Source organism: Cottoperca gobio, chromosome 14 (genome assembly GCF_900634415.1).
Source record: "Cottoperca gobio chromosome 14, fCotGob3.1, whole genome shotgun sequence".
Lineage (NCBI taxonomy): Eukaryota > Metazoa > Chordata > Actinopteri > Perciformes > Bovichtidae > Cottoperca > Cottoperca gobio.
In genome coordinates this window covers 12,536,429-12,554,705 of record NC_041368.1, presented here as the reverse complement: position 1 = coordinate 12,554,705, position 18,277 = coordinate 12,536,429, and the positions used below count along the sequence as shown (strand labels likewise).

The following is an 18,277-nucleotide window of genomic DNA, read 5'->3' as shown; positions in this document are numbered from 1 at the left end:
AGATGAGTGGGGAAGAGGGGTAGCAATATGTCTCCATCTTCCCCTTTTTTTAAAGTCAGTCATTCTAACCTTGGTCTTTCTGTTATTTTTAAAACTGACAATGTGACTGTGGCACTTTTTCATGTGCTCTGTTAGTGTGATATTTTTATTTTTGGTTGGCTTTAAATTGGACTGCAGGTGAACTTGCATCTCTTCCAGTTCTTCCGTCTCTAAGGGAACCCTCAAACTAAACTCTTCCCTGTTAACCCACTTAGAAGCCCGATCTCCCCTGTGGGGGCTTCTCTAAACCGTCTGTCCTACTCTAGTTTTTTTTGAGGAAAGCAAAAGCCAAACCAGCAAAAGGGGGTACTGGGAAGGAAGACAAACCCCCCTCCCAAAGGTGAGAGGGGGGGAAGATGGCAGCTCTCGCCAGCTCTCTCATTAGACAGAAACGGGCGGTCAAGGAGGACCCAGGCAACCGACCGGTAGCCAACAAGCGCAAGCCCTGTCCTAAGAGCAACAAGTCCTTGTGCCAGAAACAGATCCTGGTCCTGATCTCCAAAGTACGACTATGCGGGGGTCGAAAAAGTCGAAACGAGAAAAGACCGGGTGAGTCACTGCTATCGTTTTCATCTTTCTCCGCTCGTTCCTTTTATCGTTCAATTAAGTTTAATGACAGAACTGAAAATGCAGCAAATTAGTTTTACATGTTTTCTAATGAATTAAACAAATAATCTATTTCATTTAATTACATTTGTTTTCATAATGTCTTAGTTTTAAAATGTAATGTAATTCACTTGAAAAAGTCCAATAGGTTTATTTAGTCGATCAAAAACCTGCCAGAGAGCTTTTTCCTATTATTCAGTCCTCTTGTGTCGAATGTGCATTTAAGACTGCAGATAAACATTTGATAAACATCAACATACCTTTCCACAAGGAATGGCGCAGCATCACAGCTTTTATGCACAAACAACTGTAGATTCACTGTTAAAAGTTATCAACTTAATATCTGTTGTTGTCATAGTTCATAAAACCCAAGAGTTCACAGTACAGTTGTTTTCTTGCAGCTTCACCTGTTTGACACACAATGGCAGCTGCTGCACTCAGCAGCAGTAACAATAAACAAGTTGTTGAATAAATGCAACGCTCAGCTAAAATGACTTCCCATACCCATGGAGCTTTTGCATTCCCAAACATGTAATCATGCAGAGACCTGCAGGAACAATACATTGTGAAATTAGTTTTAAAAATAATCATTACCATCGTATGCAGTTTAAGTACTCTCTCTAGTTGCACATCTGTTTCCAGTTACCAATTACCATATAGGCTACAACTGCACAACAAATGGTGTTCTAATGCAATGGGGGACATTATTGGAAATGTTAACAGATGTACATGCAAACACCTGACTAGTTTGAGTAGAATGTAAGATTTCTGTTTTGAATTTATGAATTGAATATATGCAGTATCCATCTAGTGAGTGACACACATTGGCACCAACACATTCACAAAATGTGATTGGAAGAGAGAATATCCAAAGGTCGATTGAGATTCTGATTTGGAAATTGATGGAATTTTGGATATAACATATTTATTTCAATAGGTGTTGTTTGGAAGAAAAAACTACCTGGTTAATTGGTCATTTATGTGACTATATGTATGCATGTGTGCCTAAAATAATCACAAAATGTATGTAATTTCTATCATAAACGTAACAAAAAAGGAAGAAAAAGAAGATTCTAGTAGACCGGGCCAGTGTCACATCAACTTCCTGTGTAAACCTTGTGGTTAAAACATGTTGCTGTGCTGGGAAACTGTCAGATTCTCTGATGTACTTTCTATTTGAAAGCTCTGAATGGAGATTTATGTGATGTGTTGCCAACATCACCTTCTCTCTTGTCACTGAAAAAGTAAAATGTGCCATGACACAGATTAGCACAATTAAAAGTATAACATCTCCTTGATATTGTGCTTGCAGGTGCTTGTGTTGTGGTTACTATTCATAAATGATACAACTATGTTAAACATTTAATGTAAAGTAAACTTTTTTGTAGAACTTCTTAATATATAAACACCAGTGCATTCCTTTCCACAAAAGCTTTTTTCCTAAATGCATTAATTCAGGAGAGAGAGTAATGTAATTTCTTCATTTATTTGAGCAATGTTTTACTCCTTTGGTGTCACTGGTAGACTTCTGAATTATTCAATTCATGACTGAGAAATGTTTTGCCTTATTCATGCACAATTAGTAAGTGTAGTATGCTTAAGGTAAATTATGCATATTACAGAAATGTCTCTGAACAAACATCCTTCATAAAGAGGCCATATACTTTCATGGCTGATTGGGGAAGAAACAGTGAATTTAGAGTGTTTTCCCCCCCCTGGAGCTAAAGACTGCATCTAAACAGATTGAACATGAAAATGATGAGCGATGAGCAGAGCTTTGTGCTTCATGATGACTTTCATTTCATTCTGCACCACTGTGTTCACATATGTCTACTGTGCTTCAAACAGCATTGTAATTCAAAAACATGGTGAAAAGACTGATGTACTGTAGATAAGATACTGTACAGTATTTAGTGTGAGAAATGCAAAAAGCTTCGCCTCATATTTGTCTGGGCATGAAAGTCTTGCTTATTAAGCAGCGTTTGTGGTATTGTTAGGTAATAGACATTTAAAGACTTTTTGGTACTGGCTCAATACAAGTCCTATCATTGAAGGGAAATCCTGCTGATAGTTACTCTAGCCAATCACATCCGTTTCCGTCAAACCGAAACCTCCATGTCTGTGTTGCTGCCAATTTTCCAACTTTGCAAATGTGACAAAACAATTAGAATAAACTGTAATAATACATCTTTATTTCTTAGAAAAAGGCTATTGGAATCATTATTGTGCATCTGTTATTTGTGGCCTGGACAATCCCTGTTTTGGTTTGATGAAACTGGCTGTTTATTTAATAATACCAGATGTTCTTCTGCTGTTGCATTGGCAAAGGGGCTGATTGTGGACCAGGGTTATTATAGTAAACTGAGACTATAAAAGAAAATAAGCATTGAAAAACATTGTCGTAAACTGAAACTAAAGAAAAACTATAACTAAACTTACTATATTGCCTGGTTAAAAAACTAACTCATATAAAATTTAAATTAAAGTAAATTAAGTTCAGTTTTATATCACTAAACAAAAAAGAAGACAGGGTAATTTTCCATCAACTCTCGTGACATTTAACCACAGAAACTGAATAGATTTGACATTCCAGTATATGGCACTATGCCACAATTACTTCACATCGGACACTAAAGTAGCACAAAGAATAAACATTCTGGGTATTTCTACACAGATTTGTATCTACATGTAGGTACATACTGAGACATTATAGCTGGCAAATAAATAAATAAAACTAAATATGAAAATTTAAACTTTTCTCAAAAACTGCAACTAAACTAAAACTAGCAAACATAGCCTACTCTAAAAACTAAAACGATGGGAGAGCCCTTCCCCTGAAGGAAAAGCAGTTCATTCTTGTCGAGGTTGTGTTATAAATAGTGTGCGAACATCCACTGAGAGATGTCCGCCAGACAAGCAGAGATTCAGACTTCCACCTGGGTTTCAGACCTGGGAAAAGGCAGAATCAGTTGAGTGTCACCTGCGTAACTGTGATAGGAGAAGCCATGAGAGTGAATGACAGAGCCAAGTGAATTGGTGTACAGAGAAAAGAGGAGGGGACCCAGGACAGAGCCCTGAGCTATCCCAGACGTGAGTTGACAAGGGACCCTCTCCAAGTCCTTTAGGTAGGATTCAAGCAGGGAGAGAGCAGAGTCTGAGACTTCCAGGTGTAGAGGAGGATCTGGTGGTTCACTGTGTCGAACGCTCCAGAAAGGTCCAGAAGGATGACAACAGAGGAGAGGGAGACTGCTCTAGCAGTGTGAAGTTCCTCAGTGACAGTGAGGAGGGCAGTCTCAGTTGAGTGGCCTGCCTTGAAACTAAATTGGTGCGGATTAAGAAGGTTGTTCTGGTGAAGGTAAAACGAGAGTTGATTGAAAACCGTACAATCAAGTATTTTGGAAAGGAATAGAAGAAGAGAGACAGGTTGTGCTTGTGTCTGTGCGGTGTACCAGTGTGGAGAAAGAAATCTTTGGACAGTATTGTCTTCTGCTTCTTTATGTATCGACGGTGTCTATATGAATTTTGCAAATTAAAAAGTAGAAAAACAGAGTTCACAGTCCAGGTTAGCAGCTCTAGGTGGCCGTTTGAAATGCTAATTAAGGCTGAGCGTTATGGTCAAAGTCTTCAATCCTGATATTTGTCATTTCATATCTCAATAATGATACATTTCACAATATAGCACATGCACAGGGTAAAGCCTTTTTTCCTGTGTGAATTCAATACTTGACTAAAGAAAAGTACAGAGTATTTTCTCCTTTTAGAAACTTAAGTGCTAAATGTAAATGTTTAGGTGAAATTATATATATTATATTTGGATACAACATATACTGTATATTTCAATAGGTGTTGTTTGGATGAACAAACTACCTGGTTGATTTGTCTTTTTTGTGACTATATGTATACATGTGTGCTTAAAATAATCACAAAATGTCTGTCATTTCTATCATAAACATAACAAAAAAGGAAGAAAAAGAAAATTCTAGTAGACCGGGCTACCGTATAGTGTCAACTTCATGTGTAAACCTTTCAAATTTAAATCTTACAGAAGGGCCACACAACCAAATGTGGTTAAAACATGTTGCTGTGCTGGGTAATTGTCAGATTCTCTGATATAAAATAAATGAATATAGGCTATAGTAATATATTAAATAGATATTTTTATGTCAGTCAACTGCCATACTGCGTTATACCTTGAGACCGGTATACCGTTACGATACCGGTTACCTACAATACTCAAGACCACTTGCTGATAAAAGTTATAGGGCTGTAGTTAGCTCCGAAGGCTATCAGCGACAACAACAGCTCAAGCTTAAGGTGGGCTGACTTTTAAGGTGGACCAGCTATTCTCATGTGACAAGTTGTGCCCGTCTGAGTTTCTTCTGAAAACTTCTCACTGACATTTTTTATAATGAGTTTATGTTCATAATCACTAGTTTAAAGTTTTCTTCAATACAGCATCATGTTCCCATTCAGAGTAAAATAGAAGATAAAGCAGGGTTTGCTTTAGTGTGTGGCTACCTTGTGATTGAAAAGTCGCTAGCACGGCATTGTCCAGTTTGTGTTTTCAGTTCATGAAAGTTATATTATGTTATGTTAAAGATGTTTTTGTTCAGCGCCTGATTGTACGGCCAAATACCCAGATGGTGTAAGTGAAAATCCTAAAATGGCGAAGGCCAAAATGCCAAACTCAAGGCATCAAAAGTCCACAAACCAAAGGGTGACGTAACTGTGATTCCATCCTCTTATATACATTCTATGATACCAACCTGATAGACCTGTAGATATAGACTTGTTAATGTTGCCAGAGGGAAGGAAAGTAATACCTGATACTGTTTAAACACAGGTGACAAGTGTTACTCTTCTTTCAAATTGAGAGAAAAACTAAAGGCCCTGTCACACATATCCGTATGACAGAAACGTATGCAGGCGCATACGAAATATCGGCAATACGTTGATATAAATTAAGGGTAAGTTGTGATCGTTCGAAGGACGCAGACGATACGCTGAACACACCAGACATACGGCCCTGTCACACAGTTCCGTATGGCAGAAACGTATGCCGGCGTATATGAAAATTAGGTAAAAATTTGTCAGAGTCCAAATACGTCCAACTTTTCCACAGCGGTGTTGTAGCTGACGTATACATAACGAATACATAACAAATTATTATACGCATGTCAAACCTATTGATAGCGTATCACTTACTTATTTAAAACTTATGAGAGCGTCTGGCCAAAGGAGCTGGAAAAGTGCCATTTGGTTCACGTCATGCTGATGCTGGAGAACGGCTAGAATGTACTCTTGTCGCAGCCTCTGAGCATCCTCCATGCTCTCTGATGCTGGGTTGATGTATTCATCAAGACGTGCTGTGAAGAAGTGAGGATGAGCTACTCACAGGGACCCTATATACTATATTCAAACCCCAATAAGCTCCCAAAACACCAGCTGAACGCTAGCTGTACTGTAGAAACACGTTTAATAAGTTACTCCTCCGTCAGGCATAAGTTTAACATATGTTATCAAATTGTTATCAATAAATTGGCTGTAGGGTTCACCGTCAGCCGACGTAGGCTATATCTAACGTACTCACGTACTGTATTCACGTACTATATTCACATACTGTATTTACAACGCACCCCAGTGTAACACTGCATGCTCTTGACGAATACTACTTATGCCTTACCTTATATCAACGTACACCAGCGTATTGCCGATATTTTGTATACGCCATATTTTTGTATACGTTATGCATTCATTGGGTATTCGTCTGATACATTTTGTATAAGTAAGTGATACGCTATCAATAGGTTAGACATGCGTATCTGTATACGTCACTTTTCCGATCCGATCTGATGAAAAGTTAGACATATTTGGACTGACAAATTGTGAGCTATTTTTCGTATACGTTTCCGCCATACGGATATGTGTGACAGGGCCTTAAATCAGCTATTGTCCTTTTTACAGTACTGTCTGAAAGACTCTGGGATTTTGACCAGATATATACAGTATACCGGTATACACTTTAAAAATTATGTGTTTGAAAAAGGCTTAGAGATTAAGTTAATTCCTTATTACCAGAAAATATATTTATACATGTTCTCAAAACAGCACAGCCATCACAGGATTCTGTAGATTCTCTACCAGTTTTGTGTGCTTTTTTTTAAAGGAGAGTTTTCTTCAGCTGTCATATTAGAATCACACCAGCACACACAGGCTATATTTACTACTGCCACAAAGCAACCGGCTAGTGAATGATAGGGATGGACATAAACCCTGCTGCTTATACATGTTGTCGGCACAAATCTTACATTGGATGAGATCCATGACAAACCACACAATCTGAGTTTACCTTATTCTCCCCTCTTCATCATCCTCCTCTATAGGTGTCCTGTTATGTCCGCACACAAGTAGCCCCCTTTAAGGTCTGGCATGACCAATAAAAAACTCTCCCACTGTCAGTGATCTGCACTGCAGCCCTCTTTTCAAATCAATTCAGCTCATTAATGTATAGTGATTAATCAATAATCACCCTCTTAGCTTCTTCAAGGTGGAATCTGACTTGAAAATGGAGGGATATCGAGCTGCTTGCCCCTGTGTATCACCTTTAGTACCTTTCTCCAAGTTGGCTCAAATGAGCACACAACTTTTGCACAAGCATATGTGTGCATGGCAATGATAAGCAGACATTTAAATCCAAAATCAGCTAGATATGTGATACAAAGAGAGAATAATTGAATAGACTCTGGTAGAAGAAATGTCAATAGACTTTTCAGTAGTATTACCATAGTAATACAAATATGCATTAAAAATACCAACACTATTAGCTGAGTCATTAGAAAACTAATGCATGCAAATATAATGCAGACCTAGACATCTTAGCACTGTGTGGGTTGTTTGGCATGGAGATGAGTTGTAGTATGTTGTAGGAGTAAGCATCCGAGGGGGCCAATCGACAGTTGGAGCACAAATGTAGGCCCCAGCAGAGCAGGTTACAAGCAGAGATCCAGCAGAGGATAGCATTAAGCTGACCCCAAGAGATCGGGGCTGCAAACTCGCTTACTCGACAACACCTGATCAGACAATGCAGTGTTAGGTAGCTTCTCATCAGAACTTTACTGAATGTGACAGGGGTCAGAGAGAGAAAGACAGAGGAAGAGACAGAGACAGAGACAGAGTGGGAGGGCAAGTCTGCCGAGGTAAACAGAGGTTTAAAGAGAAATGTAAAGATATTATTGATGTCAGAGAAAATTTTTATCAAAAGGTGGAGGTGGGTGGCAATGACGGGGTGGACACAGATAAAGAGGAAATCAAAAATTTAGGAAGAGAGGTAGGGTAAGATTGCAGTGGAGATTAAAGGGAAGGTGGGTGGGACTGAAAAGAGCTTTGAATCAGACCGTCAGAGGCAACATGTGGAGAAGATCATGAGAACAGAAGCCATGGGGCTGGATATGAACTGTTCTGACGTTCTTCTTTTGTTTAGTAATCTGTGTATTAAGAAAAAAAGCTGAGCATTTCTCTTCTTTTGTTTTTGGTGTTTTAGTTAAAGTTTGATGGATGGATAATTTTGGTGCAGATGCATGAATATTAATAATTTACATTAAATTACATTTATCTTCTACCTATTTGTTATGCCAGCTTGACAAAGGTCTTAAGTTATTGCATAATGTTGTAAAGAAGTATTTGAAAAGAAATCCACCAAAGCCTTAAATCCCCTAAAAACTTGGTTTCAAATTTCAAACTGTCCTAACTTGTGCGCTACTGTTTAATTCAATCAACTCCACAAACTTTCTTTCACCAAAAGCGAGTGCTGAGAGTGCCAAAACATAACCATAAAAAAATTGAATATATTGTCACTGAATATTTCTTAAGGCCCTGTCACAGAGTTCCGTATGGCAGAAACGTATGCTGGCGCATATGAAAATTAGCACATACAACCTATATGAACGTATACAGAGCCTATTGATAGCGTATCACGTACTTATACAAAATGTATCAGCGCGAATGGCCAACGTATTTGACGAATGCCCAACAGATGCATAATGCATAGCATATTCCTTCGCCGTATGGTGGAAACGTATGCCGGCGTATACGGAATATCGGCAATACGCTGGTGTACGTTATTGAACGCTGAGGCCGTAAAACGTTTTTGAACGCTCAAAAAACATTTTGCAGCCTCAGCGATTAGAAACGTATGAGTATTTATGCGTGTACTGCCATCATATTTTCATTCGACGGCTATTGTGGCCTAAAATATCACGTTAAATGGTATTATAACAATAATCAATTGTGTGATGCAGCTTTGTTGGACTGCAACATCTAACACACTTAAAGCGCCATAAACAAAAGCAGGTTGGTTTTTCTAAAGTTGAAGAGAGAAATTACTTGATCATTTGCACTATTCATGTTCATGCATCAAATCAAATTTATTTATATAGCCCAATATCAGAAATTCTACATTTGTCTCAGTGGGCTTTACAGACTGTACAGGATATGACATCCTCTGTCCTTAGACCTTCGCATCGCACAAGGAAAAACTTCCTAAAAGAAACCCCATAATTAAAGGGGGAAAAAAATGGAAGAAACCTCAGGGAGAGCAACTGAGGAGGGATCCCTCTCCCAGGATGGACAGACGTGCAATAGATGTTGTGTGTACAGGATAAACAACATAGTACAAATACAACATTTGACAGAAATTATGTTGTGTTGAAAAAAGAGAACGTATGGATGAATCCAGGAAAATGTCAAAAAGGCTTCCCGGTGTCCAGCAGGACCAGGGCAGCAGGCGCAGCCACGATTCCTGATCCTGACGTAAATTTTATCAGTGGCAACCTGCCACATGAAAGACACAGAAACTCCGGGGATGATGCCCCGGATGATGTGTTAGTAACATACATTTACATAAATGCATACAGATAGAGAGGGAGAAGAAGAGAGAGGGAGGGGAGGAGAGAGGAAGAGAAGGAAGAGAGCAGGGAGGTGTCCCCTGGCAGTCTAAGCCTATAGCAGCATAACTAGGGGCTGATCCAAGGCAAACCTGAGCCAGCCCTAACTATAAGCTTTATCAAAAAGGAAAGTCTTTAGCCTGCTCTTAAATGTGGAGAGGGTGTCTGCCTCCCGAACACAAACTGGAAGCTGGTTCCACTGGAGAGGAGCTTGATGGCTGAAGGCTCTGGCTCCCATTGTACTCTTAGAGACTCTAGGAACTACAAGTAAGCCTGCAGTCTGGGAGCGCAATGCTCTAGTTGGTTTATAAGGTACTATGAAATCTTTAAGATATGCTGGAGCCTGACCATTAATTGATTTGTAAGTCAGGAGAAGGATTTTGAATTCTATTCTGTATTTTACCGGGAGCCAGTGCAGAGCAGCTAATACGGGAGTAATATGATCCAGTTTCCTAGTTCTTGTCAATACACGTGCCGCTGCATTTTGGATCAACTGAAGAGTCTTAAGCAACTTGTTGGGACAACCTGATAACAATGAGTTGCAGTATTCCAGCCTTGAAGTAACAAATGCATGGACTAGTTTTTCTGCATCATTTTGAGACAGGATGTGTCTTATTTTTGCAATGTTACGTAGATGAAAGAAGGCAGTCCTTGGGATTTGTTTTATGTGGGAGTTAAAAGACAGATCCTGATCAAAGATAATGACAAGATTCCTTACGGTGGTGGTGGAGGCCAAATTAATGCTTCAGTTTTGTCTGTGTTTAACATCAAAAAGTTGCTAGACATCCAAGTTTTTATGTCCTTAAGGCATGCTTGAAGTTTAGCCAATTGATTGGTTTCGTCTGGTTTAATTGATAGATATAATTGGGTATCATCCGCATAACAATGAAAGTTTATAGAGTGGTTCCTTATAATATTGCCCAAAGGAAGCATATATAAGGTGAATAGAATCGGTCCAAGTACAGAACCCTGCGGAACTCCAAGACTGACTTTGGCTGTCATGGAGGCTTTATCGTTAACACATACAAATTGAGATCGCTCAGATAAATGGGACTTGAACCAGTTTAGTGCGGTTCCTTTTATGCCAGCACAATGTTCCAGTCTCTGTAGTAGAATGTCATGATCAACAGTGTCGAAAGCAGCACTGAGGCAAGAAGAAAACAGAGACAAGTTCTTTGTCTGATGCCAATAGAAGGTCATTGGTAACTTTCACGAGTGCCGTCTCTGTGCTATGATGAACTCTAAATCCAGATTGAAAAACCTCAAATAAACTATTATTACGTTAAAAAAAAATTCCCACAACTGTTTTGCAACCGCTTTCTCAAGGATCTTAGCGAGAAAGGGAAGGTTAGATATCGGTCTATAGTTGGCTAAAACCTCTGGATCAAGACTAGGCTTTTTAAGAAGTGGTTTTATTACAGCTACTTTAAAGGATTGTGGTACGTAGCCAGATAATAGAGACAGGTTGATCATATTTAATAACGACGTGTTAATTAAGGGTAAAAGTCTTTAAACAGTTTAGTTGGAATCGTGTCTAAAAGACAGGTTGATGGCTTAGACGACGAGATTGTTGAAGTTAGTTGGTTAAGGTTGATTGGAGTAAAACAGTCTAGATATATTTCATGAGTTACTAATGTTTTTGAAATTCCGGAGGTTGAAGTTAAGTCATTACCAATTGAGGGCAGGAGATTAATTTTGTCTCTAATAATTATAATTTTATCGTTAAAGAAGCTCATGAAGTTGTCACTACTGAGAGATATAGGAATAGAAGGCTCTGTAGAGCTGTGGCTCTCTGTTAGCCTGGCTACAGTGCTGAAAAGAAACCTGGGGTTGTTCTTATTTTCTTCTATTAAGGAAGAGTAATAAGCTGCTCTGGCATTACGGAGAGCCTTCTTATACGTTTTAAGATGATCTAACCAGACTAAACGAGATTCTTCCAATTTAGTGGAACGCCATTTACTTTCAAGATTTCTCGACTTTTGTTTTAGTTTGCGGAATTGTTTTATGATCTTCTTCTTTAGAGGAGCGACAGAGTCGAGTGTTATTCGCAGTGAGGCTGCAGCGCTATCAACAAGATTTGGGTTGGGTTTGAGTTGGTTCATGTACATTTTGACTGAACCCAATTGAATCTAATATTGAGATAAATGCATTATTAAGGCTGTCCCTATCAACATCCACATAAATATTAAAGTCACCTACAATAATTACTTTATCTGTTTTAAGGACTAAACTTGATAAAAATTCTGAGAATTCAGATAGAAATTCAGAATACGGACCAGGAGGGCACACAGTACACAGTACACAGTAACAAATTAAATTGGCTTTATTGTTTTCCATGTTGGATTTGAGAGCGTAAGAACAAGGCTTTCAAAAGAGTTATACTTTAGTTTTGGATTGATCAAGAGGTTTGCGTCAAATATGGCCGCAACTCCACCTCCTTAGCCAATGCCTCGAGGAATGTGAGTATTAATATGACCAGGTGGAGTGAATTCATTTAGACTTCACGTCTCAGCCAGGTTTCAGTGAGACAAAATAAATCAATCTTATTATTTGATATTAAATAATTTACCAATCCAGCTTTCGTTGATAAAGATCTGATGTTTAAGAGCCCACATTTAATTTTTCGATTTAGTTGCACTTTTGCAGCGGTGGTGTTTATTTTAATTAGGTTTTCATGTATAAACTCCTCTTCTGTTAACCATGGATTTGATTAATTTCAGTGGTCGTGGGGCAGACACAGTCACTATGGGGATTTGAGTGGGTTACTGCCCGGAAAGAAGCAGAGAAATGTGTAAGACTGCAACTCTGTCTCCTGATCTCAACTCCGGGTTGTCATGGATTAGGTCCACTAATAAACTTTGTAATATTATTGGATATGAGATCTGCTCCATCCAAAGTAGGATGGATGCCGTCACTCCTAATCAGACCAGGTCTTCCTCAGAAAGTCCGCCAATTGTCTACGAAGCCCACATCATTATCTGGACACCACCATGAGAGCCAGCGACGGAATGATGACATGCGGCTAAACATGTCATCATTCGAAAGATTTGGCAGTGGACCAGAGAAAACTACGGAGTCCGACATTGTTTTTGTAAATGTGCACACCGACTCCACATTAACTTTAGTACACTCCGATTGACGCAATCGCGTGTCATTACCGCCGACGTGAATAACAATCTTACTGTATTTACGTTTAGCCTTAGCCAGCAGTTTCAAATGTGCTTCTATGTCGCCCGCTCTGGCTCCCGGAATGCACGTGACTGTCGTCGCTGGTGTCTCAAAATGAACGTATCGCAAAATTTAGCTATCGATAACCAGAGTTGGCTTCTCAGCTGGTGTGTCACTGAGTGGGGAGAACCTGTTAGAAACAGCAACACTTCTTTCGGACAGTCACCCAGTCTCCCGGCTGCTCGGGCACCGCCGGGGGACAGCTAACAGGAGATACCACTGGTCGGCCCGCACCAGCTACAGGGGACTGGCTAACAGCTACAGTTGCTAACCGCTGACTAACCATGGTGCGGAGCCGCTCATCTATCCCTCTAAAACTCGCCTCCAACCCTGCGTATAAACTACATTTAATACATGTACCATTACCACAAAGGAGGCAGAGAAATAGCTAAACATGAAACACACCGAGCAAGAGAGAGCAGAAGAGGGAGATGCCATCACTAGCTGCCGAGCTACAGCAGCTAACGTTAGCAGAGCTGAAAGGAGCGTAAAGAATTGTGGATTTAGCAAGGGTCGCTAAGAGAAAAAGGAAAAGGAGAGAGTTGTAAGTGCTTAGGAAGTACAAGTATAGGTTTAGATAGATGACAGGTAATTAGCCAATGTGATCAAGACTATAACAACATTAACTGAGTCGAGCTGGAGCTGCCGAAGTATGCTACCAGCAACACAGAAACATTAACAACCGGAAATGACGCGCCTACCGTAAAGCACCAATGTTCTGACATGTACATGAACATGTTCTGATGTGTTTTAGATGTTAATAGTTAGAACCAAAAACTCCACACTGTTAATTGTTCTCACTTTAGTTACAACGTCTCCGTCCTCAGACCTTCATTTCATTCCATTCATGGCATTGTTTGGTTCTTTCACAGAGTTTATGTGCCACCCGTCTATAATGCAGGGTGTTTCCTGTTTGTCACACAACCATTCTGTTTTTAAAAACGTACTAATCAAAATGAGTAAAAGTTCCATGACACCGCCGAAGGCTGCCGGTATCCAACCGTAATCCAAATTTGAGAGATTTCCAAGAAACAGCAGCGTGCTGTTTGTCTACATTCAGACTAGACAAACAAAAGATTAGTGGTTGATTGCTGTTGCGGTCATTTAATTTCGGGGGATTTTCAGCTTTGAACAACCCTTGTTTCATCAGAGAACCTAAATACAGTATCTTGTACCAAATTACGAGGATGGGAACGCAGCTGTTCATGAGTAGAAGTCGGTGATCTAGTTAATCCCTTAAACTTTCTCCAAGATGTACACATCAGATTAAACCACAATGAAATGTTTGACCTTTAATCTTGATTTATATAAAGTGAAAATCCACTAGAGATTAAAAGATTTATTTATTTATTTTAATTTTGACGGTTTATCTAACTTTACGTCTCTCGGTTGGAGACGCTCGAGACACTCAGCAAATAAAATCAATGGACACGAAGGGATCGGGGGATCAGAGACTTTTTCTATGAGTATTATTGCAGTTAGAGTTTAGAATTGGCTTGTGAAAAGATATTGAGCTGTAAAGAGGCTGTTGACAATAGCCTTAAGTCGTATTCAAAGTGAGGAGGCAGAGGGATGTGTGCACAAAGAACACCCTTTTGTTTCCCGTCGTCCTGAAGAGATACCACCTTAACCTCCCACACATACCTGCTAAATTGAATCTGTGGGCTTTGATTAAAGCTGACAAGGACAGATTGAATTTACCTCTAACAAGAGAAAGAAAGTGAGGATGGAGGACACCTATAGAGGTAATGATGAGAAGACTAGGAGAAGGAGAGGTGGATAGGATGTGGGGGGAGGAGGGGCTTTAATGGGAGATGTACAGCGCAAGAGAACCAGGAAATCCTCTGATAAGATACTAAAAGATGTGTCCTTGTGTAAACATGTACAGACAGTAATAAGAAGTCACTTTAAAATCTAATTATTACATTCTACTGAAATGCCAGACTAATGTCTCACGTGACAGTGTTGAAATTGGCAGGGTCCAGTTTATCAGTGTTATCACCCATAACCAACTCTTTTTTCTGATTATTCCGACACCACATGAATGCAACACAAATGCCAAATCTCGCAATGTTAACGAAAGTCAAACATAGTTCTTGTACCCGCCCAGTGATTCAGATCCGCTCCAAAAATGTATTGGGTTCTTCTTTGGCCCATGCTGCACCCTTCGACCAAGTTTAATGAAAATGGGAACAGTAGTTTCTTCGTAATCCTGCTGACAAACGGAAAAAAATGAAAAAACAAACCAAGGCGCAAACATAACCTCCTTAGCAAAGGTAACAATAGCAGTATTTTGTTGTCGCTCTTTTACACAATGGAAACTTCCAGCCTTGTAAGGTCAAGGTTTTAGTCTCTGCATTGTTCCACTTGTTTTACCAAAGCAGAATGTCTTGGATATTTTGCGGCATTTTTATTAGCTGTAGTCGAGAGTAGTTCAGTCTTGGGACAACATTGAGAAATTGTAGGTAATATAGATTCTATTTTACATTTAAATGGGATGACCTTTAGAGGTCAGAATCATTAAATTAATAGTACTCGCAGTAAGAGGTCAACAGAACAAAGAGAGTACTCGGGACTGGCACCAGACCAACTTTAACACCACAGCTGCCCCCAAGGCTCACCCCAAAGGATGCATCTGGCGGTCCTGCTCTACTCCACACCATCAAAAACATCAAGCTGCTCAATTCACTCCTGAATCAAAAAACGGGAAGTGACTGACATACATGCAAAATCATTCATGTCTCAGCGCTTTAAACTACTGGAAATATTACATGATTTTGAAAATACAAACGCCATTGTGTTTGATGGAACATTGAGTTCTTTCTTTGCTCAATGGCATGCATGTTTTGCATGTCTATTCATTCTGCTTAAACCTAATTATGCACGGTTACAGATAAAGATTAGGCTACATTAGTATTACACTATTTGTAGAATTAGATTCCATTGGTGGCTGCGAAGGATTGTTTTCGACTTACGTGATCCAAACACTTCCCGAGCATTTTAAAGTCTAAAAGTCAACATTTATTGCAAAATGATAGATGTAATCATTACCAAAAATTCAAAACATATTTTTATCTAACAAAGTATTCTGCTTCGACCCATATTTGAAGAATGAGTCTTTAAAAGTCGAAACGCAAACAAATGTGGATTTGTTTATGTTTAGCCTTTTAAAACCTCAATCTTCAGATGAATCACTTTATTCAAATTGAGGATTTTGTTCAAGGGTTTAAACTTTTGTTTTATACTGATGAATAATACAATATCACAACATTTGAAGCTTAATTTGAAAACCTCAATAGAATATACGCATGTAAAAAATGCAAAAAACATTCATTACAGCCCTACAATTTATGTGCCTGTTTTTTGTGTATCCATGTGTTTGTATGCAGCTGTGTGAGCATGGAAACTGTGTCAGCTAAACTTAATCTTAGACAGTGTTTTGCCTGAAATCTACAATGGGTTTCCCTACTCCCATGCAGAGCTGCTCTTCAGCGTCTCTACTCGCGCTTCTCTTCTTCTTCTGCGTGGGAAAAGCACCGTGTAAGGACTATATCAAAGTGTTTCAGCAAGCAAATCAATGCAAGTTCTGAATCCTTTGTTGTCCGTCGCAGTGCTGTTTAGCTCACTTGTTTGTTTACTTGTGTGATCATCACGCGATCTGACAGAGGTCTGGACCCCTGTGGGAGTGCAGAGGAATGTTTGTGTTTGTTTGTTCTGCATATATTAAAGTGCCTATTTGTGTCCTTGCTGCAGGCTCCATGGGGAAAAGGGAAAGGTGAGGGGTGTTGGGGAGCTTTTAGGGTCTTGCTGTTGTGGTAAAGCACAGGCGAGTAAGTGGGAGATTTTAACCTGGAGGAATAGAAATTGGTGCTGTAATGTTATAGATGAAGCTCCCAGTGAATCGCCCTGTTGTTAACTGACACTGATATGTACCTGTCATAATGCTAATGAAGCACATGTGTGAATATTGAATGTGTGTCAGGGAAGCAGCACGAGTCCTATTTGCCTCTGCTCGTGTTTGACATGCTCTTGTCAGCACGCTTAATAAGCAGCAATAACTCTGTCTCACTTATGTGAACTGCTGCCAGTGTCACATGGAATGATTTATGGAGCCTTGAATTTAAATCAAGAGGCCATTGTTGGAGCTGCAGGTAATGTAATACACCTCATTCATTCCTATTCCTTCTTTAACCTCGCCCCCGTCCGGCTATCCCTCTTCTCCCTCCTCTCCAACATCCGTTTTCAGCCTGTCTCCCCCTATCTCTTCTCCCTACCTCTCACGCTTGTCACTCTCTGTATCTTTGTATCCATCATTGCCCTTTTCTCCTGCTCCTGCTGTCCTTCCATCGTTTATTTCTGGACGAGCATTCCTCCGTCTTACCTCCATGTTGTTAAGGGGAGACACTACAGGTGAATAGGGTAAAGACATTAACTAACAGATATCCCCATGAAACTTCTGCAGTTGATTTCTTACATTAAAACAAAAAAAATTTGTATTACAAGTTGAAAAATAATATGTTTAAATTTGCAAATGAGGCAATATCTTATTAAATATGTGCTAAATTGCATAACAGAAATTTGAACATTGGAGGTTCGAAATTCATTCATTTTGTTGACTTATTACCGTCAAAGGCTTATACAGAGGGGATTTTGGATATCTATTTTCATCACTCCGGAAATCAGAAAATAATGTATGAATCCATAATAATAAAAAATAATTGCCCCCTTTTTAGGGGAAAATAATTCTGTACCCCCAATAAAAACCTTCAGAATACAGATAGGCATGGAAAACTGGAAACTGGAAAGTTTGGTGTATGTAAGTGCTACTGAAGTGGAGATTTCTGTCTCAGAGTGTGAGAAAAAATGGCCTTTAAAGATATGTATTGTAAAATTCCATACATTTTGCAAAACACTACAGGTGAATAAGGTAAAATAATGTTTTCCTAAGTATTAAAGACATGTTATAGGAGCAAAATAGCCCAAAATCTCAAAATTGAGCAATGGATGAAAAACAATGTTTTTGCCTGTAGTGTCTCACCTTAACTAGCTTCCACAACTTCCTCTCTCCCTTGCTCGTCTCCTTCTCTCCCCGTCTATCTTCCCACAAGGTTGATAATTACAGTACTAGCAGCACTGTAGCTCATGGCCCAGTTTAGAAAAGGAGGGGGGGGGAAAAAGGAGGACCCATGTTCTCCTTTTATTAGAAGCAGAATCAAACACTACACAAGAGACACACTCCCTTTTCCGTGCATATATGCAGTATGCAGACACACGTGTACTGTATGCAAGCATGCATACTCAAAGAGTGAGAGCATGCTGGAAGTGAAAGCACGATGAGAAGGGAGAGGCGAGTCAGGGAGTCCTGAAAATATAAGTCGAGGAAAACCCCCTGTTGTTTGGTGCGGTCAGAGCAGAAGAAGAAATGCCCTTGGCTGCTCAGTCATGCAGGCCCCCCAAGTAAT

General features: G+C 39.5%; 1 protein-coding gene across 1 annotated transcript in view; it reads left to right on the top strand.

Annotated features, from left to right (window-relative positions):
- The first annotated feature begins 395 nt into the window (after positions 1-395).
- fgf11b (fibroblast growth factor 11b) overlaps positions 396-18,277 on the top strand; it is a 45,133-nt gene continuing 27,251 nt past the window's right edge. Inside the window, exon 1 of the mRNA XM_029448151.1 lies at positions 396-588. Within this exon, the coding sequence (XP_029304011.1) occupies positions 396-588 (193 nt within the window). The remainder of the gene's footprint in view (positions 589-18,277) is intronic.